The sequence below is a fragment of the Camelus ferus genome, chromosome 26 (assembly GCF_009834535.1).
Source record: "Camelus ferus isolate YT-003-E chromosome 26, BCGSAC_Cfer_1.0, whole genome shotgun sequence".
NCBI lineage: Eukaryota > Metazoa > Chordata > Mammalia > Artiodactyla > Camelidae > Camelus > Camelus ferus.
In genome coordinates this window covers 13167144-13191196 of record NC_045721.1, presented here as the reverse complement: position 1 = coordinate 13191196, position 24053 = coordinate 13167144, and the positions used below count along the sequence as shown (strand labels likewise).

The following is a 24053-nucleotide window of genomic DNA, read 5'->3' as shown; positions in this document are numbered from 1 at the left end:
CCAGAAAACCAAGAGATTAAAGCTTGAAATGGAGTATGGAGGGAGAAAAAAAAAGACAAGGTAATCTCCATTTACCAAAAACCAGGGGGAAAAAATATAAAAATGTATGACAAAGTTTTACTCAAAGTCACAAATTGCAATTTATTTATTTTTCAAAAGTCTGTATTATCTTCCTAATGAAAGCATGGCTTTCACTGTTATCTAAGTACCTTTAATTAAAAATGACATAAGCCTAATTCAATCTAACTTGGGCAAAAAGGGACTGTGTAAGTACCTACAATAAGGAAGGATGGAGACAAATCTGGTTTCAGGAATAACCACAAGGAAGAACTAGACTGTGCTGAGTGCCCCCTTCAGCCAAAGAAACTCCCCGAGGGCAACAATTTTTGTATGTTATGTTTATCTCTGTATTTTGGTGTCACCGAGAACAAAGACTGGCACCGAGTTAGTATTTGAGTATTTACTGCATCAGTGAAAATCTCTGTTTATCTGCTTAGCTTCTGTACATCAGAGTGTTTCATGCCAGAAGGGATAGGCAACCTAAAATCACATCCTTCCCATTTCATACACCAGTCAGCAAGGTGACCTACATCTTGCTGCTAGTTCCATTTAGAAAATCCCAGTGAATGACTCTAAGTCACTTGTTCAACTCCGAGCCAAATTTGACAGGTGGTGTGAGCGGTATGACCAGCCCAGGCTGGTAGCACGCTCTCCTCTGTGGTCCTTAAAGAGGCACCTGTTAAGATGAATACGAAAAGGCGGGAAAGGAGTGACGACGGCCCAGGGAGGACAAAAAGAACAGGCACCACACCGTACTTAATAGGCACCACACCTTCCTTACCAGCAAGCCCAACCCAAGCCAGCCCTTCATCTCAGCAATTTCACTACAGTTTTCAGCCCTGCATGTGCCACCGCAGATCCTACTTATCTAAGTACTTGATATGCGCACACAAAAAACACAGACTTGCAGAGAGGCAAAGGCTATCTACTTCCTATTCACTAATGATCCAAGTATTTATAAAAATACCCCCTATGTACCATCCATCCTCCCTTCACCCTGGCATCTGTCCCAACCCCGTGTCACACTGTGTTTCGGTCATTATTATGCTTGACAGCAATCTTACAAATGTCAAAGGATTTCATCAAGTCGATTTTAAAAACCGATGCAGGAGAACTACTCAAATTATATGCAAAACTGCTGACAAATGAGTATCTGCCAGAATAATAATGATTAACATAAGAAATGGGAAAACCAGGTAGGACGATGACATTAGGCACTTCAAAAAAGAATGAGTATCAAAGAACTGAGAGAACTGGTAAACCTGAAAATATTTTTATGAAAACGACCTCGAGAATCATGCTCCAAAAGTCAAGCAGTAGCTGAAGATATCTGATTATGCTATAATTTTCTTGAGAAAAATTACACCAAAAAATATGAGCACTTACCATGTTGTTCATTCTAACAAATCATGACTACTTGCAATTAAAAGCCAAATTTTAAGCGTATGATCAATTGAATGAATTTTCATAATTTTGATTTAATTTTAGATAATTTCACTTCTATGAAATATTATTCATCATTTTAACTAGCTTTATAACTGGCCTCTTTCCAATTACTATTTAATTGCAGTTAAGAGACCTCATGTACTTAAGAAATGCTTGCTACTACTACTTAAGTAAGCATATAATCTGAGCAAGATACTGGACTAAGTTCTAAGGCAGATCTGAAGATGAATAATTCAAATGACATTATGCTAATATGTGGGAGAAGAATAAAAAAAAAGTCCTGTGATATTACCAGTGAGTGATCAATGGTAGCTAACTAAAGAAACAATAAGTTAAGGAATTTTTTTTTAGTTGAAAAATATTAACTTTAGTGCTCTTTTGAAAATAATGCTTCCCCAACTGCCCAGAAGTATTTTTCAATACTTTCATTAACAGGCGTGATAAGATGTAAGAGTTGAAAGGCATCTTTGATCTAATTCAACTCTATTTTTTTAACTGACAGAAGTATTGTGACCCATTGTGAATGACACAGAGGTTTAACCAAAAGGACACAGTTAAGAGTTAGAAGAGCTATGACTAGAACGTCCGTTATGGATTCCCAAACGGCCACACCATTGTCTTAGCCAAGAGCACCTTAAATAAAGCCCTCTCCTGGTGGCCATTACAAAGTGAGGACCAGCAGAGAGCACAAGTTAAAGCAAAATACGATGCATGTTACAACTTCCAGGCATACGTGTCTTCTGTGAGGCAAGGTGAACTGTGCACAGGCCTACTGTGAGGCACACCTGATGGCAAAAGCGGTGACCTCAGAGTGGGAAGGTCAGTGCTGGAGGCCCAGCTCTTTCCCTCACCAGCTGTCACCCTGAGACCAAAACCTGAGCCTAGTTCTCTTCTCTCTTCTGTCAATACCACTTGTTCAAAATAATCCTAGGGAGAGTAGGTGAGAGAATGTTCTGGCTTTGAAAGCTGTGTTCCTCAAAATACCAGCCATTGAGATTTGCTTCTGAGCTCCAGAAACAACACCTTAAATCTGAAGATGAAAATACACTGGCAGTCAAACTGCTGCCTGCCACCTGAGAGACGGGTATACCATTAAGGAACAGCTGCTGAACGCTGTGCCTTCGTCTAACAGGGCAAAAAGTTTACTGTGTGAGCACACTGTTCTAAACATGCAAGTAGAACCATCGTATGAAAATGCAGCCCAGAGAACCAAGAATGCATACCAGTGAGTGAGTTCAGAGGCTGAGACAGTGACTTTTTAATAAACAATGGACACAAATGTTATGAGTCTGCTTTCCTTGTACAATAAACTCATGAACGTATATCAAAGGAAAATGTACTACTCTATAACAGGTGTGTTTAAACACACAGAAAGAGATGAGATTTGTCTTCATGTTTAGTTTTCAACCAAAACCTCTATTAGCAAGAGACTAGGCTGCAGTACCAAACAGAGCTCAACATCTGAGTGACTTCTCTCCGTATCACAGGCCCGTGAGGAGTTCAGGACAGCAGGGAGGTTCTCCTCCACACACACAGTCTCGGACACCTAGGCTGATGGCTGCTCTGTCACCTGCAACACAGGGCTTTCCAGGTCACTCCTTCCAACGCCAAACAGTCATACAGAAAGAACTCTGGATCAGTCAGGGTTCAGTCAGGAAAACAGAAACCACACCATGTACTCCAAATATAAAGGTATTTAATACAGGGAATGAGGAGCAGCAGCTTAGACCACCACTGAGATGTACAGGAGAAACTATGGTAAGAAAAGCAGCGACCAACAATCTCAAAGCAGCTGATCTTCCAGAGCTCACCTGGAGCTATTTGATTTCTTGAAGGCTTCCACTAAATACCTGGTCTGTAACAGCTAAGTGGGTCACTGTGACAGGCTAAACAATTTGCCCCCCAACTTCTGCAAGACATTCACATCCTAATTCCCAGGAACCTGGACCACGTCACCTTACATAGTAAAAGGAACTGTGCAGATGTGATTAAGTGAAGAATCTTCAAACGGGGAGATTATCCTACATTAGCCAAGGAGGCCCAATATAATCATGAGGGTTTTATAAGAGGAAGGAAGAGGATCAGTCAACAGGAGATGTGAGGATGCAAGCAAGGGGCTGGAGCCATGCAAGCCAGGAACCATACAGAATCTGAGCAGCCTCCAGATCTGAAAAAAACAAGGGAATTGATTGTCCCCTGGGAGCTTCCAGAAGGAACACAATTCTTCTCACACCTTGATTTTAGCCCAGTGAGACTGATTTTAAACTTCTGATCTCCAGAACTATAATAAGAGAATAAATCTGTGTTGTTTTAAGCCACCAAGTTTGCGACACTTTGTCATAGTAACAAGAGGAAGTGAACACAGTGGTCGTCCTGGACTTTTCCTGAACAATGCTCCCAGCCTTCTATCTGCCCATGAATCTGCCTCAACTATTTCTGAAGAGCAGTGGCCTCTCTCCTTTTCTACCTTCCAAATCTCAGAGGCATGTGAACAGGGACCCTCACAGGGAAGCCTGTCATACAATCCTGATGAGTCCTCCGAACAGGGTGGCAGCAGAAGATTGACCTGTGCCCGAGATGACACAGGCCAGAGATGACACAAATCACCTCCATTCACACTCCACTGCCCAGAACTCAGTCACACGGACCTAAATAAACACAGAGGAGGCTGGGAAATGCAGTCTGGCTTGTGTCTAAGAAGAAAAAACTGCGATGGTAAAGAGCTCTGGCACACCATCAAAGAATTTAGAACAAATATAATAATATCTGATCATATGAAAGCCACAGCAGGAAGGCAACAAGAGAAGTGGCTCTCCAGAAGCCGTTGACAGATATGCTCAGGCAGTCATTGTGACCACACAGACAAAGGTGCCTGTTAAAAAGATACATGTATCTTTCCCATCAGTATACGATGATACCACAGAAATTGTCGATTTTATTAAGGCATTATCTTGAAATTCTACACCACTCGGACTCAGTAACAAGTATGGAGACAACGGATCCGATAGTTTACTTTTTTATTATACCAATCTGTTAGCAGCTGAATAAAGGTAAGGTGCTAGCATGTGTATTTCAAATGAAGCAAGTAATCACTTTTTATTTTTACTTTTTATTTTAGCTGATAGAGAAATGTTAACTCAAAAACAAGATGACTGTCCCAAGTTAGGTATCTTCCCAGTATTTCTCAGAATATTAATAAGTGCATTTTGGGAATGCAGGGTCCACTGCTATCAGGCTTACAAAGATACATAAAGCATCAACATAAAAATGAAAAAAAAAATCAGAACTTAGAAATGTTTCTATTTTGAAACTGCAGTAAATACCTGGTAGGAGAACAGTGATTTATCCTGTAATGGGGTGGGTGGGAGGGAAACATTTTTATAATGCTCTTAATGTTAAGAAAATTTATTTTTAAAATTATTCCACTAAACAATTAAGTTTTAGGCTGACTTAAATTTTTAATTATAGTTGTTGGTTTCCTATGTGAAAAAATAAAATGCCTTTTACTCTTTGAACTTATTTAGCAACTGGTATCCTGAGGCTGCAAGATGAGTGAGCTGTTTAAAATAATTCTTATCATTTCCAACTCCTTATTTCTGTGAATAACTATTTTTTCAGTCCTATGTAATTTCAGAACTATGAGCTTTAAAATCACTCTGAGGATGACTTCGCTCCATCCTCACAGGTTCCAGCTTGGTCTTGTTCTTCTCCACCACACAGCATCCTCCATTCCCAGCTGCTCTTTGGACCCCAAACTCCAGCCGCAAACATGCAAACAGTATCCTCGCTTCACCAGCTCCCACCACTGCATAAAGTCAAATTCCTATAACAAATCCAGATACACACACACACACACACACGCACACGCACACGTGTTCATCTTCTTCTGGTCCTGCTTTTCTGATTGAACTCCGATACTTCAATTTTATCGTCACTTCCATTTTATCACTCCAATTTTACAGCCTCACTAAAAATCTTGTATTAATGTCCTATACACTGACTGTCATAACTGTTTATGTTGATTGTATAAGCTGCCACTTAAAAGTATAGAAAAATCTAAAAGTGCAAGCTCACCCACTTTAGTAAGTAGAATTCTAAAATAATCCCCAGTGACCCACAGACCTTACAGAATTCTCTCCTCGTAAGTACAGACAAGACTTGTGAATGTGAAGAAACAGCACTTCCATAATTATACTACCTTACATGGCAAAGATGTGCAGATGTAAAGTCCTTCATCAGTTAACTCTGAGTTATTCACAAGGGAGATTACACTGAGTGGGCCTGACCTAATCAGGTGAGTGTTTTCAAAGAAGGTTAAGCATCAGAGAGGCAATCCCACTGGCCTGGCAGAAAGCCAACAGCCACATTTTAAACTGACCATGGGGAGAGCCACATGGCTAGGACCTGAGGGTGGCCTCAAAGAGCTGAGAGAATGCAGCCAGCAAGAAAATAAACAACTCTCTCCCACAGGTGCCAAAAACTGAATTCTGCCAACAATGCACAACAGCTAAGACGACCTAGAACCCAGTGCAGACTGCAGCCCAGCCACACCCTCACTTCAGCTTGTGAGCCCACGAACGGAGAACCCAGACTTCCGACCCAAAGAAGCTGAGATTAAAAACGGGTGTTATTTTACGTCACAAAATTTACAGTAATTTGTTATGCATCAATAGAAAATGAATATATTCACAAACCACGTTTGTATTTTTATACTATTTCTGAATGCTCATAACGGACAATTCATCTTAAGAGGAGGAGATAAGAGTGATGGAAAGATACATTGCAAGGCAGCTCTATTATTAGCTACACCATACTCTCTATGAGATAAGATTATTTTACAACTAGACACATTATATGCAATCTACAAATAACATCTCAGAAGAAAACCATAAGAAAACAGTGGTTGGTAAATCACTACAGAACTTACCCGCACGCAGTAATTCTGTAATGACACCCCTGGTTATAAGAAATTGCTGGGAACGTTTATCTGCAAAATCTCTGAAGCCCGCCTCCTGCCTAGCTGTCACTGCTGCTGTTTCTCCATTTCTTTCTTAGGTATGAAACCTTATTTAAAAATCAGTTCTTACCTCTTTTTGTTACTGGTTTTGATCATTTATATCCAGAAATGATACATTATTGATGTATTTTAAATCAGAGACCTATGAATTATTTTGAGTTCATATTGGCTTATAGCTCATAGAATGACGCACAGCTAAAGCAGTCTATGAGAAATCGAGCTAAAGTTAACGCTGCTAAACAAAAGGCTGCAATGTGTAAAAGATCAAATGTTGCCAGATTTCTGCAAGTTCATTTAAGCAGAAGTGATATTCCATATATATATGAAACACTGCAAACGTGAAAAAGTTTATCTGACTCATAAAAACGTCGTAACGTCAGGAAATTGCTTTGAGACCTTGGACGTAAGATAGGAGGGATATGAAGGTTACCGTTAACTGCCTAACGATTTCTCATTTTAGGATTGCAGTACTGTCACCTAATCAAAGAAAAAAGCTCATATAAAATTTTCAAAACTGCAACTAATTCCTTACATCTTCTGTATCTGTAATGAGCGTTCCCTTACTCTCTTAGCTGGATCCTCTGGAGCTACTGAAATGGAAACCACCCATCGTCCTTAACTGTCACTCAGGGACGAGGCAGAGTGAGCACCCCCTCAGTCCTGTGCCCTCACTTAAAGCTCCTGCTCCTTCATGAACCACACCTTCACAGTGTGATATCCTCTCCTCATTCGGTCACTGTCATCTAGGGATCTCTTGGTCACTACCCTTCACCCTCCCACATTATTCTGGTTCAAGTCCACGTAAAGTCTTACACCCTAGCCCTTAGCTCCTCACCCTCATCATCTCAGATAACCAACTTCAAGCCCCACCTCTCCGCTCACCGCCAGGGTCTCGTCTGGTACTCTTCCATCTCTGAAATGGTGAACTGACAGAAGCCACTAGCGACAGGAGCCTCGTCTCCCAGTTCCCTCACTCTGGTTTCCCCCCGACACACTCATCCTCCGGTCTCACTGGGGCCTTTCTTCCGTCCCCTCTCAGCACCCAGTCTTTATTTTCCACATCCTGCACCCACAGTGTATGTTTCACTCTCCTTTCCCCTCTTCCTACCTCACCCTTCTGGAAATCTCCAGCCCTGCATCCATCCTGTCCCTAGCACTCCCCTTCTCAGCTCGGTTAGAGGGAGAAAAAAATCAAATAAGGATTTTATGTAACACCTGATTTCCAAATTTATGTGGCCCTTCCTGTGATTAACAATGATTCTTTGTTTTGAATAAAATGACCTATTCCAGCTATTTAAAGTGGGTAATTACAGGTAAATTACCTGTTCTACCTTATCCACCCTCCTCAGCCTCCCAGTCCTACCAGCTTATCCCTCCCTCTCAGCTGACCTCCCTTTTCACAGAGAAAATACAAGGTCTCTGCCCACAAAGGAACACATTGGGCTGTACCTGCACCACCTCCATTTATCCGTTCCTCCCATCAAAATGGAAGAGAGGTCCACACCACTCCTTGTAGCAATCCAGAGAGCTTAAATGACAGGGCACTAAGGGATCCAAATCTCAGTATTTAAAAAAAATCAATTAAGGTGGATATCTCCATCCTCCAGATCGGCAGAGACTCCGCTCAGCCTGTTCACTCGAGGACCTAGGCTGATGGGGCATCCGCCACGTCGCACATCCCAGTCACGGTGCCAGAGAAAGAGGATATGGCAAAGTATGTGAGGACACGCCAAGCTGCTGCCTGGGACTGACACAGAGCTTATCTGCGCACACTTCACAGGCCAAAGTCGGTCGTGTCTGAGTTCACAAGAGTGGCAAAGTGCAGTCCTATAACACGTGTGGAAGAAACCCAAATACTGTGACCAGCCCTGAGACGCTCACATCCGTCTACACAGCCAGTGCCACCTGACGGCCTCGGGTTCCCACTCCTTCCTCCCACCGTGGGGCCCCTGCTCTGTCTCAGTTACCTTCTCTCTCCTCTCCCCCAGCGACCACCCACTGCACTCTCCACCCATTCACAGCAACACTGCTTGATAACGTCGTGGCTGTCGCCGCTTCCTTGTTACCAACTCCTTCGTTAACCTACGCACTACATTCCAGTCTCCACCCTAACAGTGCAGCTAAGCTGCTCCTGCCAGATCCAGAGGATCTCTACAGTGTCTGCTCAGCCTGTCGCCAGTCACCATTTGTCTCTGTGGACCTCTCTGTTCTTGAAACGTTCTCCTCCTGACACCCCAAATCTGCTAGGCTTCTTTCTAGCTTCCCGGCAGCACAGTCTTGGTCTGTTTGCAAGCCTGCCTTTTGCAGGACCCTGGGACACTGGCATCCCTGAGGATCGGCATTTGCTCTTTGACTTTCACTCTATGTACTCTGGCTAGGTGGTTTTTAACCAACACCAAAAATGCAACTCTCATTGACAATGGTTTCCAAATCCATTGTACCTTCAGCCCAAAGGTCCAAATCCATACAATCCACTCAAACACCTCGGTTTAGATTTTACAAAGGCATTGCACACAGTCTGAAAAGTGAACATGTTATCTGCCTTCCAAAATCTCTTCCTTCTCCAGTTTCCCATTTCAGTAAATAGAATTTCCCTTTTACCAAGAAACATCATTATTCTTGTCTCCTTTTCCCTCATCCCACATATAATCAACTACCAAGAAGTGCCTAATCTGGCTCCCACAGAGCTCGAAAACCCAGCTACTGTCCTGCATCCTCACCGCCACCACCTGTGCCCGGTCAGCACTACCTCACGGCGACTTCGGCCGGGGCCTCTTGAGCAGATGGAAGCCTTCACATCCCCACCTAAGCTGATTCCCACAGCACAGCCAGAGTGACCCTCCTGAATATAAGCCTCACCCACCCCCACCTCCAAGATAAAACCCTCAATGCCTCCCACTACTTCAAGGCCAAGTCTAGACTCTAACACAGGATTTGGCTCCGGCTTCCGTCCCAGCCTCCACCCTGGCACTCCCCACCCTGCGCGTTCTAAGCCAAGCCTTGTAGAACGTGCAAGCTCCCTGAATCTGCTGTGCCTTTTCACACCTCTGGACTTCACACCTTGCACTATTTCTTCTGCCTAGAACAGTCCTTTCATTAAGTGATTGCCTGTGGGCACCTCTTCAGCGTCCTGCTTACCCTGATGTGCCAGCCTAACGCCACAGCACCAGGAGTTCCCAGGTTATGCATTTCTCACACATTACAACCGCCTGTTTCCCAGCCTGATCACCCACTGGGCTGTGAGCTATAGGATGCATCAAGGACAGCAGCTGTTTTATTCACCACTTCATCTCCCAAATCCAGCGTGGTGTCTAACACATAGATGTTTGTTGGAAAAAACGAATGGTAGATCCCATTTTAGAGAAATGTCAGTGACGTGGCCCTTTATTCAGTAGCACGTGCTGTGTCATATTTTAAGGAGATGACACCCTAATGCTTTGAGTATTTTGAGTATTTATTTTCCCTCATTTACTTCAATAATGCTGTTTCTATTTAAAATAATCAAAAAGGACATAATATGAAAAACATTCACAACATAGTTCAGAAGTCAACAGCCAGACAAGCAATCGTAACACACAGAAGAGCCACCTACTGCAGGCTTCTGCTGTGACCAGGACGGCACAGGTGTGGAAGACCAGGACCCCCCACACTGAAGAAGTTTAGATTTCAGTAACAAAGAAGTAAAACAACACAGAAAGGTTCCTGGGATCATCTACTTACCATGACATGATCGAATCCTGGGAAATGCAAAAACTAAAAAGACTGTAATCCATGTAGAAAATGACCCAGGGCTAACCTAACTTTCCAACAGTCGCTTTACAAGGAAAAGGGATAAGAAGAAAAGGAATTTTACAGCCTGTTTCCCACACCAATTCCCTTTTAGATAATGAAATGCATTCCTTCTGTTCTGCTAGTGTGTATCTTGAACACTAGAGACCAAGGCTAATGACTGTACTCAGACAAATTACTTCTCTAAGTTTTCTTATCTGTCATGAGTTACTGCAGATATAGCCCGTCTGCAGTATTTTGAAAACTATAGAAATACACAAAAATAGAAATAGCTTATTTTAATTTGTGGTTTTGTAGATTATATATTTCAAACAGCCAAAGATAAGGCAAGTATAAACCTAACTGCTATCTGAGAGTCAAATACAAAGAACTTAAATAGCTCTGCCATGATTACTTTCAGTTATTCTCTGTGGATCATACAGCTCAATTAAATTGTTGAAATTAAAAATATTCATTAAGCTTCTCTATGATAACTGTATTTGTAATTGTATAATTGGCTATAATCAAATCACAGAACTTCTACTAAGATTAAACCTCTAAGATCTAAAATTACCTTTAAGATCTAGAGAAGCTACTGTAAGTCATTCTGTTACCATCTTTCATATAGGCTTACCATCTAGAAAGGATCTAAGCAAATCTCTAAGCGCTTATTTTTTAATTTACTTTAAATCTAATAAACATTAAAGATACTCATTCCAGAAAAAAATACCTGATACTGAAAAAATGCAGATCTATGAACTGTCAGACAAACCTCTTACAGAAGTTTAGTGACCTACAAGAGCATGCAGACAGCTAACCGAAGTTAGGAACACCATGCTTCAACAGAAAGAGAAGTTCAACAAATAGAAACAACAAAAAAAAACACCCAAACAGAAATTCTAGAGCACAAAAATACAATAACCAATCTGAAGAAATCAATAGAGTTTCAAAAGCTGACTTGACCATGGAGAAGAAAGAATCAGTGACCTGGAAGATAGTACAATCGAAATTATCCACACAGAGAAGCAAAAGGAAAAGAATAATGAAAAAGAGTGAAGAAAGCCTACAGGAATTATGGGACTCAATGAAAAGAATGATGTCTGCATAATGGGAATTCCAGAAAGAGAAAAGAAAGAAAAAGGGAAAGCGTATTTAATGCAACAATGACTGAACATTTTACGAACCTGGGGAGAGAAACAGACCTCCAGTTCCAAGAGCCCCAAAGGACTCCAAATAGGTTGAACCTAAATAGGGCTATAGTAAGACACCTGTCAAATGCTGTAATAAGTCAAACTGGAAAAGTAACCATTATTAAACGGTCACTGCCAAATCTTTAATCATCTGAAGAAAGCAATGATGACAATCTCAAGAGCCAATTTAGTAGCAGAACCTATCACATAGGAAAATAAAGTGTTCATGAAAAATAATGCGTATCGAGAGCAGTGTTTTTAAAATCTTCTTTTATAACGCCAAATCAGTTTAGGCTACTCATAAAAAATCACTTTGAAAACAAAAACAACCCATTGTACATCCTGTGAACTCATTCACCAACATCAGCGCCAAAGCTAAGATTAAGCAGTTACTATGTTCCAGGCTCTATGCTAAGTTCTGTACATTATCTCCTGTAAGGCTCACAACTCTGTAGTATGGACTAGCAGACTATCCCCACGTTACAGATAGGGAAGTTGAGGTTTAGAGAGATTAAGTGACTTGACCAGCGTAACTCTACTAAGCATTTACCAAGTACAAGGCACGATGCTTGAATATGGGGATACAGACATAAAAAACCCCACAATACTTCTCCTCAAAGAAGTTTAGAATAACAGGAATGGTAGACAGCAGACAACTGACATATGTGCTGTAAAGAATAAGCACAGAGATCCATCCACGTGAGCACGGGGTGGGGGTGGGGGGGGGGTCCTGATCCAAAACAGGGACGAAGGAGTAACTTGCTTAAGTTAACACCAGAGGGAAGCACGTGACAGTGGTGGGATATAAAACAGGACCATCAAAGGCTTACTCAGAAAAAGCACTGAATAGCATGCAAAGAACTCTGGGTTGCCTTCTGTAGGTATTTAAACTGTATTTAAACAGTACTCCCAAACAGCACTGGTCTGAGAAGTCCCAGAGGACATCCCCAGCTAGGGTGAAGGACGGGGTGGTGGAAAACAGTCACAAGTGAGTAAAGGTTTGAAGCTAAGTGAAATGTGCCCAGATTTCTGGCCTTGGCAAAAAGATGTAGAAAAATGCTTTACTTGGTGTTAGGGACTGTAGGAGGCACTACTTGGGGAAGAAGGATGGAACAGAAACTTAAATACTTTCTTGACCCATGCAGGTAGGTCACAGAGTTCTGACTCTTGTGACTTCGGCCTACCTTAGCCTAATTTCACTTATTAAAACAGTTTCATGAAGAAACAGACGGGCTAATTTATAAATTATAAAAGGGGTCAAGCCTAAGCAGTAGTAATAGGTTGGTTTTAGATCTGCCAAATCTTTCAACATTGTGAAGTTTAAAAAACAAGGACCCATGAAGAAGTTCATTAAATATCAGCTATGAAAAGACAGAAGAAATAACAGTGTAAAAAAGTAAGAAGGAGGGGAGGGGCAGAGACAATGACAGCATAACTGAGCATGGGAATATGGGAATATAAACTCTGGTGGCAGGAAATCTAATTTCTAGTCCCCGCCTTGTTATTTAACCTGAAACCAGACCTTCCTGCTCTATCTTTCTACAATGCAGTGTTTAAACACACATACACACACACCCCCACAAATACACATACCCCAACATACACACACATGCCTCACACACACAAGCAGGCACATCTCCGGTTACTATTCTCTCCATGATCTGGAACACGCTCCATCATCAGGGCTTGGGACTCAGACGTCTCTCAGTGGGCAGCTCAGCTGAATCAGCACCATTATGACAGGGCTACGCCTCGACTCGGACACCCTTTCTCCCCATTGAGGCTCCAAGAGGAAAAATGCACAGGAAACCAGCAAGACACAGCAAAGCCACTTCACTTCATAAGTATGAGAAAAACCCTTTATTCCCTTTGAAAGCACCAGCTCTAAAAAAACACGACCAGTCAGCACTGTATAATACCCTCTCTGAGAGAGGTTCCAATTTTTCTTTTGCTTAATCTTAACTCAAATTTTAACTAAAAGAACATTATTAAAATATAACCATTTTAAAAATAAAAGTATCTCTCTGTATTTTATTTAGTACGTCTTTAAAGCAGAACTATGTACCAGTCTATTATACACAAAAGCAAAAGGAGTAAGCATTTTTTTTAAAAAATATTCACATAGGAAACAGCCTACAGCAAATATATCTCAGGCATAACTTATCCTCTTCCACTCTTTTCTTGGGCCAGTAGCTTTTAAGGCACATAATAAATACATTCCCAATTCTTTCCTACAATCTTTTGGACATAATTAGAAAATTTCAATTCATACAATAAAAACAAAACTACTTTAATAAACGGAACACATGGAAAATTCACTTCTAAAGATAACAAAACACATACAAGCTTCTTCTAATACTGACCACTGATATTCAAAGATTGGGGACAGCTATATGTATACCAAAATGGTCCTCTACTATGATTTAATAACATTCACAAAGAGCGCCTCACAGCTAGGTAACTGTTAAGTTATTAACTCGGAGTGTAGAAAGAGTTCTTTGGCTATAAACTTACAAGTTGTACAGTCATGGGTAAAATCCTTAATCCAACCATTCCTTGGTAGAATGCTTTCACATAAGAAAACCAGAAATTCAATTTGAAATGTCTTAAACAAGAAGAAAGCTTATTAACTCAATAACACAAAGTCCAGAGTTGGAGCAATGAGCTAGTTAAAGTCCTGTCATCAAGCACCTGTGTTTTTCCCAATTTTCTACATTTCCATCTTGAACTTACAGTTTTGCCCCCAAGCCTGTACTTTTATGGCTGCAACACAGGTTCAACAACTCAAACAGCATATTCCATACACAGATTCAGAGATAGGAAGAGAGAATTCCCCTGCCCTGTGTTCTTCATGAAGAAGGAGGAAAGTTTCAAACAGCCCCATGTGATTGTATCATGTGTTCATTCCTAAACCAATAATCTGCAAGATACTGAGGATCATGATAATCTTTGCTTAGTAAAGGTGACTGCTTGGGGCCTGGGATAGTCCCAATTTCTCCTATTACTTAAACCAAACCAAGGTACTGTTAACAAAGATAAGGCAAACAAAACTGTGTGCCACAACCACCAAGATGTTGTGAAGATTATACACAATTTAAGTGAAACGCTTTGCCCTTCTATCTGCACTACTGCTACTTTTTTTTCACTTTTAAGCTTTAATTCCAACTCCTAAATTTGTTAAATTCACTCAATTACATGAAAGTATCTCATTCAATTTAATATTTAATACGAAAAGGAAACAGACTTCACAAATGGTAATCAATTTTGTACCTTAAGTTTGACCACAAAAATCTTATGAACTAATTTTCCAATGGTTTGCTTTGTTTCCAAGCAGAGAAGACACTGAACCACAATATTTCCAAAAGTTGAGTCAAATCATATTGATAACAATGTTAAACCACCTCTAAAAATACACCTCAAGAATAAAGTTCTATTTAATAAATTCAATACTATAATTTATCTAACTTGTACTCCAGTGCCCTTTTTCATTAAAGGTAGTTGAGTTCTTGTGGTAACATGAAAATCTCCTTTTCACTTCCAAATGTCAAACGAGTTAGGTATCTTTACATGATCAACCAAAAATTTAATAACAATAAATGTTAGTAAAGACTTCCTTTTATTCCTAGCTTTTTTCAGTTCACTAATGGCTTCGGGATGGTACAGTTCTAAGTTAAGACTTTTACCACAGACTATGAAACACTCTATATAAGCACACTGTTGACACACCTTTTTTCGTCTGTCATGAAATACAAAGAGGCAACCACTCAGGTAGGTAACAATTACTATGAAAAAAGATATCATATATTCTTCTGAATAACATTTTTGAAGTTTTAATAGTCAAACTAAGTATTTACAGGTTTTACATATCTACGTATAATAGAGAGGAATGATGTTTTTGCAAGGTGCTCTCCTCAAATGTATGTACAACTCTGCAAGGAATTATGTGAAGTCAGCCTCTCTGTGTGCAATGTTCTAAATACAGGATAAGAGCTATAAAGATACATTATATATATGGGAAGTGATTACTTAAAAAGAAGTTTAAAATTTGTTCCTCATAAAACAGCATGGTTAACAGCAATGAGAAAACAGCTAAGCAAGATGGGCAGAATGAAGGATTAAGGGTTCCCTTTTAGATGTGCTCAATTTGAGAAGCTGCAGGTATCTTGCCAGGAGACAGGAAAAAAACTTGATAGACTAATATACGCATTACCTGTCTGGTCCACACATATGCTCACACACACGCACATGCACACACACAGTGTTATATAACAAACACGTTTATTCGTGATCTACCTGCTCTCTAGCAGGGGAACGCAAGCACTGCTCCACTTGGCCACAGGTAAGCTTTCTATCTGGGCGCGATTAGCATGATGCTCCAGGAGGGAGTCTCACCAAAAGAAGCACTCATGACCTGGTCTAACACGCCAGGTAACACCTGGACTCCAGTAAGGCAGTTCACAGGCCTACCGATCACACGCACATACGAACTCACTGAATATTTAAGGCAAAAGAGAACATGCACAAGGAAATGTGGCCAAAAAGTTAACAAGCCGCTGATGAATCTGTGGCCCAAGTGTCATGTTTCCTCTCTCTCCCTTTCTCTGTGTCTCCCACGAACAAGAGAACCCAGGCATGGGACTGAACATGCTGGCAGTGTGTGTGTGTGTGGAGGAAAATAACCCTGCAGTGTCCCCTTCTGACAAAGTTACAATCCCTCACTTAGGCAGACAGTTCTCCGTGGGTTTCTCCATAATTTGCAAGCACAAGTACTGACTGACTTTGTTCTCGACTATCTTTTCAAGGATGTTTGTAGAGCACACAGCGTTTCTTCTAGAACGAAGAGCAGGTTTGCTTAATTTCCAGTTTCAAAAAGATAACATCTCCCTCTAGGGCTAAGGTCAAACGAGTTTACTGCCCATTATAAAAAAATCTGAGCTCCATAAGCTCAGGGTTCCTCTCCTGCTCTGAAAGGCACTACACTCGCAGGCGTGCTCTGGCCCAAGTCATCAGCACAGATGCCAATATTCTGGCCATTCTACTACTGTAATAAACTGTCCACCTGGACCCGGGAATCTCTCACCTTCTGCCGTTATCCATGCAACTGCAGCAGGCTAAGCCCCCACAGTTACTGACAAGCAGTTTTGGCCAACCTAAGTAAGACCCATCATTTCCAACCACTCTTCAACGTGTTACCATACAGACTCTACCCGAGGTCAAACGACTGGCTGACACCAGCACAACTGGCATAAATGGGAATAATATGAATGCATAACTACTATGCATTTCTTAAAGCTGTGCTCCTATGTTTACAAACCTTTTCTTCCACCTAAGTTCTTTGCTAAAAGGTAAAATCCATCGCTTACCTCCATCCTCTCCCTGCATCACTTGCTAAGACAGTAAAGCCTCCATCTCATGGCTGAACCACTAGAAAGTAACCAGATAGGTAAAATGTGCTTACAGACATGATCACAGAGGCAACTGAAAGATTTCACTTCATTTAGGCCATACTACTACTTCTCTTTTAAAAAATACTTTTTTTGAGCCACTCAGCTTTTCATATTGCATGTTCATTGTTACTTACATGTCGTGGCCTATTACCTAATCATTTTCTTTGCAGAAATTATAAATTATTATAATATAGTTGTCCTAGTATCCAAGGGGGATTGGTTCCAGGATCCCAGCAGACACCAAAATCTGAAACTGCTCAAGTCCCTTATACCATAGAATGGCATGATGCAGCCACCCCTACATCCGCCCATACAGGACCCACAGGTATGGAGGGCTGACTGCAGCTATTTTTGATGATGGCAAAGTTACTGAGTCCACTGGAAATCATTACAGATTTTGAGCTCTTTTTATATTATTAGAAGAGGTCATTATAGATTAAAAGAATTCTAAATGAAGCTGATTAACTGATAAGTGTTAACGATTTTGTAAGAAATAAAGAAACTGTCAAAATAATGGAAACCCATGGTTCATTAGATATGCAAATGATATACTACTAAGAAGCTAAAGTCTCCCAAAAATTCCTATCACTTGACATTTGAGTGAGGATTCAAAAATTAGTTTTTAATGACTGTATTCAATGTAATTAAGGAGACTACAAAAATCTCCAATTTTCTTTGCCTATTCACTTAACTATTTCTTTTGACTACACTCTTAAATAAAGAATAAAACTAATTATTTTTAATGAAAAAATGTCTTCATGAAGAGATAGATATGTAGACACACACCCCCCCTAAATCCTTGAATGCCACCAATTTTTTCCCATGATGTAAAATCTCCTGGGAAGTTCTCAAACAATGTAAGTGTTTGGAATTCTCAGTGTTTCCTTATAAAATAAACAATAGACAATTCACTCCATAAACTATGATTTATGATTATTATAAAGTCAGTTTACTTAGCAAATTTTTTTTAATTTTTATATTTTAGGATCTTATTATCATGTCTATGCTTTCATTTAAGTAAGGAACACACAAGAGCAGCTACGAAATTACTGACCACCTGTTATGTTTCAGGCATTGCAGTAAACTAAATACAGCCTTATTTGATCCCAAAGACAAGCCTGAGATGTAGGTATTGTATCTGTATTTTTAAACAAAAAAAATCCTAAAATTCAGGTTAGTAGTTTGCTTGATGTCAAACAATTAGATAGTATAAGCTGTGACTGGACCATCTCAAAAACTCAACTCAAAAACCTATGGTGGGAACCATCACTGTTATAAACGTTACTTTCTTAAAAGCAACCAGGGTCCAACTCCGGAGTCCAAACTCAACTTTAGGTTTCCATTTGGATTCTCAGAACAAAAGAATATACCCATCCATGTCAAGGCCAAGTCAACTATTCTGATACTTATATTAGTAATATTTACAGTAGTAAACACACACACACACACACACACACCAGGAGCAGCAGCCACGTATGGTAAAAACAACTCTAATATCCCTAGAAAAGTAACATACTGGTGACCAATCACTTCGTGATGTTTCCAATAATTTTTTTTTCCAGTATTGGAAAAGATCACACCTTTTGAACTGAGTACCAAATACAGAATTAGACTACATTTCAGAGATATGCATGCTCATTTAGTAAATTATTAAAACTCCAACTGTTTGTTATTTTTCTCTTTTCCTTAAATAAAATACGTGTATTCTACAGCACCACCATGATTTAGTATTAGACTCTCCTATTCAAGAGAAATAAAAGCAGTTTTGGAAGACATCCCTTTTTAATCCTCAACAATTTTCTCCTTAATTTTGCCGTTTTAAAATAATTTCTATTAAAAAAAAAATACTTGAATGGAAACAGATGTTATCCTAATTGATAATTATACTAAATTAACAAGCATTTTCACATGTTTAAAGTAGTTTTCCAATTGGAGATGCTAAGATGCTTTGAAGATGTGCACTTTTTAGACTTTTTGGCCTTTTTTCTTTTTTTCTTCAACTTAAAGTTACCCTGGTCACAGAATTTCCATGGAGCTCATTGTTTTTTTTGCCTTCTCCTCTGGTAATCTACACCAAAAAAAAAAAAAAAAAAAACCCATTTTTAAACCTCTTCCCTTTCTCAAGAAAAACTATAAAATCTAAAACTCTTGGAATGTATATAAATACCAAACGCTAGAGAAAAATACCTTTAGTTTATATTTGTAAATAGTTTTAATTTAACAGTGGTTCTTGACTACACCTCTTACCATAACTCAACCGAAACTTCTGTATGCCCTATATTCATGCTACAATAAAAAAGCTAAAGGGAAGAAGTTAACATTGAGTTCAAAGTTGTCTCAGGCAAAGAATAAAGGAAAGAGAATCACTTATTTTTCCTGTTTTTTCACTCCTGTTACCAAGCTATCAAGAAAGCTGTGGTAATATTTTGGAGGGAAGGTATAGATCAGTGGTAGAGCGCATGCTTAGCACGCACGAGGTCCTGGGTTCAATCCCTAGTACCTCCGTTTAGGAAAAAAAAAAAAGTAATAAAAAATAAATACGCTTAATTACCATCCCACTAAAATTTTTTTTAAAATAAAGTTTTGCTAATATTTTAAACCCTAATTAGATTTTTGAGCCACATTTATGTAAATAAAACTTCACCAGGAAAAACCATCTTGAATTAACACAAGAATACTCTTACAAAAAGGACAATTAGAAACCTTACATTTCCAAAATAAGTTTCTCCCTAATCCTGCCAGATCGACCATCCAAAGTACTGACAGGTGACCGAAATTCACAAATTAACTGTACAATTACTTTAAATACAGTTACTTCTATCCTCACCCTCAAAGTTCTTAGAGAACTAAATTGAAATCAGGTGACCTGATTTCACAACTAAATTTGCGTTAACTCAAAAAACGTGAGGTTATTCGCACACTTACACAGTGAGTTCAACACAAAGAAAAATATACAACTTAAAAATGTAGAATAAAAATACAGAATAACTCTAACCCTTCTTATGCTGTTGCCTCTTGAAACGAATAACAAAGGGGGCAGGGTAACGAACACAAGGGATAAATCGTTCCTGCAGGTTTGGAATACTCCTGAAGGGTGTTTTCACGTCCCACACACCCCTTTCTACTGACCCGAGGGCCCTGAAGCTCGGCCTTCAACGGAGGATAGGAAGCTCCCTGGATGTGAAAGATGTGAGGTACCGGACGCACAAAGGAAGGATGCTTCGTGGCCATTTTTTGAGAAAGCACTGGCCAACCCCATTTCGGAAACGGCGGGGCCCAAAGGACTCGCGCAAAGGCCTCCCAACCGCTCCGCTGGCGCCCGAAAGCAGCCACCGCCCAAGCCCCGCCGCCCGGCTGCCTAGCAACGCGGCCGTCCGGCCCGCCCGGCCCTCCCTGGAGCGCCCAGGGGACTCCTTGTACCTCCTTTTTCTTCTGTCCTCCGCCGAGCTGGATGCAGAGAAGCAGCAGAAGGAGCAGAAACGGAAAGCTCCCGGTGGGCAGGTACCGCGGCCGCCGGCCCGCCTGCCTCCGGCGTGAAGGAGCGCCCCTGGCACCCATCGCCGCAGGGCAGTGTCTCCTCCACGCGCGGTAACCGTGCGCGCCCAGCTCCTACCGACGCTCCACACCCGCCAGGCCAGCCGCGGGGAGCCCCCCTGCCCGTGCCCTCGTGGGTGCCTGCGGCCTCGCCAGGGAGCCCAGCGGCGGCGGCCGAGGACAAGGAGGAGGAGGAAACTGACGGAGCATCCGGTTCACCGGGAGAGGAGACCTGGAAAGGCCCGGGATGGGGCAGGAAGTGGGCGTGGCGAGGGAGCCGGCGCCTCGGCGCGTGCGGCGGCGCGGAGCTCTCCGCCCACCTCTCTGCACGAGACCCGCTCGGTGCGGGGCACGGTTATCCCGCGCGGTGGCCTGCGCCGTAGGCTGTCCTGCCGCCGAAGCCGACACCAGGTCTTGGGAACGTGCGAGAGTCCTGTTAACCCAGCGCTTCACCTGGGGCTGGAGACAGACCTTACTGCCTTCTTTGGTGATGGAGGAGAGCTTTCAGGTACTAGCAAGGACCTGGCGCCTCTAGCCCGTGGCAACCTCCGATCCCACTGGGACATTTTTAGGGACACGGCTTTGGGTCACATACCGAGCCCCCTAAACTCTCTAACATAATCCGGATCCCCCTGGTTGGGCAGAAGCCGCCCGCAACCTCGCATCTGTCCCTTGCAGCCCCATTTCAGGCACCTGGGAAGCCAGCCTACACCGCTTCATTCTTTAGTATTTTTCATTCCCTCAGCATTCCTGGAGCGCCAAAGTGCAGAGCATTATGTTAGACACTTTGAATGCAAAAATGCATAGGACAATTCAATTCCTGCTCTGCACGTTTTAAGAACAATAGCAGCAGACTGTTTACGGAACATCCGATATGGGCCGAGTGCTGTTCCAGGGATTCACATGTTGCCTTCTATTCCTCTGCCTCTAGTTCTATACTTACTGTGTCATGCTAGTCTGACGAAGCCTATTGACCCAGACTTAAAATAGTATTTCTAAATGCATAAATTCCTAGGGCTACAAAGGAATCAATTATAATTAAATACCAGTACTGAAATTATTAAAACAATTCACCTTTCACCTGGTGGTCAACAAACATTCATATTTTGGGAATACTGGAAAGCAACGTAGATGTGGGAACCAATGTACACACAATCAGACTTCACAGCTGGGTTACGATTGACCCAGAGGCACAGCGTTGTGAAATACTTGGCCAACTAAGTGGCACTAGGGCTGTGGAAAAATTTTGCAATCATATGCAGTCTACCAACTTATCTAACGGCAATTCTAATAAAAATAATTTTGAAGTAGTGATGACAAGAATTTTTTTCAAAATATCTACTACCGTGATATGAAAGTATCTCTAATTTCTATAGGAAACGAAGCCACACTACCATGGTTTATTGTCTGTCTTCCATAATTGAATAAAACGAGATTTTTCACGAGAAATTAATAGAAATAAAGGTTAAAATTTTTACAATACAAGTTTCACGAATGCCCTGAAATTTCATGGACTGCAGATTAAGAATTCCTCCTCTACAACAACCCTATCAGATAAATCCTATTTTTAACAATTTTCAGATAAAGAAATTAAGGCCAGAAGATCTGACTCAAAGCTGCACAGCTAGGAAAGGGCGGGGCAGGAATTTGAACTCTGGCAGTCTAGCTCCTTAGCCCTTGTCTAATACTATGCTATACTGCCTTTTAAAAAAGAATTTACAAATAAATCCCTCTTCTCCACTCCCCCAGGCTTTTGATTTCCCACTATTACATGAGGACTTTTGCCCATAGTAGTTTTCACTCCCAAAGGATCACTTCCTTGCTTTTTCCTTGAATCTTTGTGAAAATGGCCTCCTCTTTTGTCTTTTCGGAGACAAGAGGAAGTATATGATCTATATCAACTAAACATCTACATCCAGATATGCTCAGTGTAATCAAAACCCATCATCTTCCACTTTCTCTTCCCAGCTTGTCTTCATTTCTTTATTGTAATTAATGGTACCACCATCTCCTAATTATCAATTTTCAGAGCCTGGGAGCTGCCTTCGATTTTCCCTCCTCTCCACCTAGGCTGCCACCCATATTTATCCCCAATGTCTTAGGGTTTGTCTCATCTTCTCATTCAGTAACTCTAACATTCCTTAGAAAGACATTAGCCCTCATTATTATCCATCGTCCTTCCCTTTCTTATAATTTTACCATCCTCCTCTACCAGCCTAGTCCCAGGATGCTTAATCCTGCCTTCTTGCATTCTATTCTTGCTACATCTGCCAATTTCATTTCTTCTGCTTTGTCACCTGCTTCTGCCAAACTGGCTTTCTTGTTTTCCATGTATATGTCAAGCATGCTCTGCCCCTGGCTTTCACAGTCCTGTTTTAATTGGTGAAACCCTTTTCACATGGTTAGATGTTCAAATGGCATACTTGATCATTTTATTCAGGTGGAGGCCCAGATCTCCTAAAATGTCATCTCCTCATCTTTCAGACCACCCTTAAAAAAAAAAAAAAAAAAACCTTGCTGTTCATGTTCACACATATCCCTTAACTTTCTTATACCACATATCGCTACCCGAAATCATGCCATTTTATTCATTTATTTCTAGAATTCCCCATTCAGATGTAAACTATGAGACAGGGGCTTTGTATCCACACTGTCTAGAATCATCCCTGTTTTATATTTTATACAGCATCCATCAGTAACTGACATTATGCTTTTATACTCATTTCTCTGTCTTTGCTCAGTAGAATGTAAACTCCAAGAAGGCTGTATCTTTTTCATCTTGGAGTCCACACTACATCCACACTACACATAATGGTCCATTTGCTATTGAATGAATGGATGAATCCAGACATTCTGTTTACTTCCAAAAGTGCAGCATTAATCATGTCACTGTCCTTAATCCACAGACTTTCACCAGCCCTTCAATAGGTTCAAAAAGAAAGTCCAAACTCTCAATAATGGCTCATAGCTACATCAAACCTTTTATTCTCGCTCTAACCCGGCAGCCTTCAAACTGGAGTGTGCACCAAAGACTACATAGACAAATGGTTTTAAAGGAATTCATTTCCAAAATCTCAACTACTAGGTGTACTTCCCTAAAATTGATGTACTTGGAAAAAGTGAAGACTGACTCTTGTTCTCCTTGCCCACCTTTCTTACACAATTGACTTTTCTCTCTTTGCAAAAGAAAGATGTCTCTCCCTTCCAGTCTGAGTGGTATGCAGCCCCCAGAGGAAAAAAAATTTCCAAGGCAGCAAACAAAAGGATAGTTAGAGATATCTGTATAGCTGTTGACAAAGTGAGTGATTCTAATGACTTAGCAAAAATCCTTTTGCTAATCAGAGGTTTCCTTTTTTTTTTTTTTTTTGCTTTCAACAATGTTGAAGGAGGAAATAATCCAGTTGTCAGCTATAGATCACTTAAAAATAGTTTTGGGGATGGAATGCTACCTAATTTCTGACACATTAACTCAGATGTTTAGAGAACTGAGTGATATTGTGATACTTCTAGTGTAATTATTGTGAGCACAGTTTCTTAGCACTTAGCATAAAAATTAAAAGTAAGAACAAAGTGATGCTGAATATTATCTCA

General features: G+C 40.9%; 1 protein-coding gene across 2 annotated transcripts in view; it reads right to left on the bottom strand.

Moving 5' to 3' along the window:
• Nucleotides 1-20700, bottom strand: part of TUSC3 (tumor suppressor candidate 3) — a 140003-nt gene extending 119303 nt beyond the window's left edge. The window contains exon 1 of one of the 2 annotated variants that reach the window (XM_032468679.1): nt 20349-20700. In XM_032468679.1, the coding sequence (XP_032324570.1) occupies nt 20349-20486 (138 nt within the window). In that variant the 5' untranslated portion in view covers nt 20487-20700. The remainder of the gene's footprint in view (nt 1-20348) is intronic. The other variant, XM_032468680.1, reaches the window with a different exon arrangement.
• Nucleotides 20701-24053: the final 3353 nt, after the last annotated feature.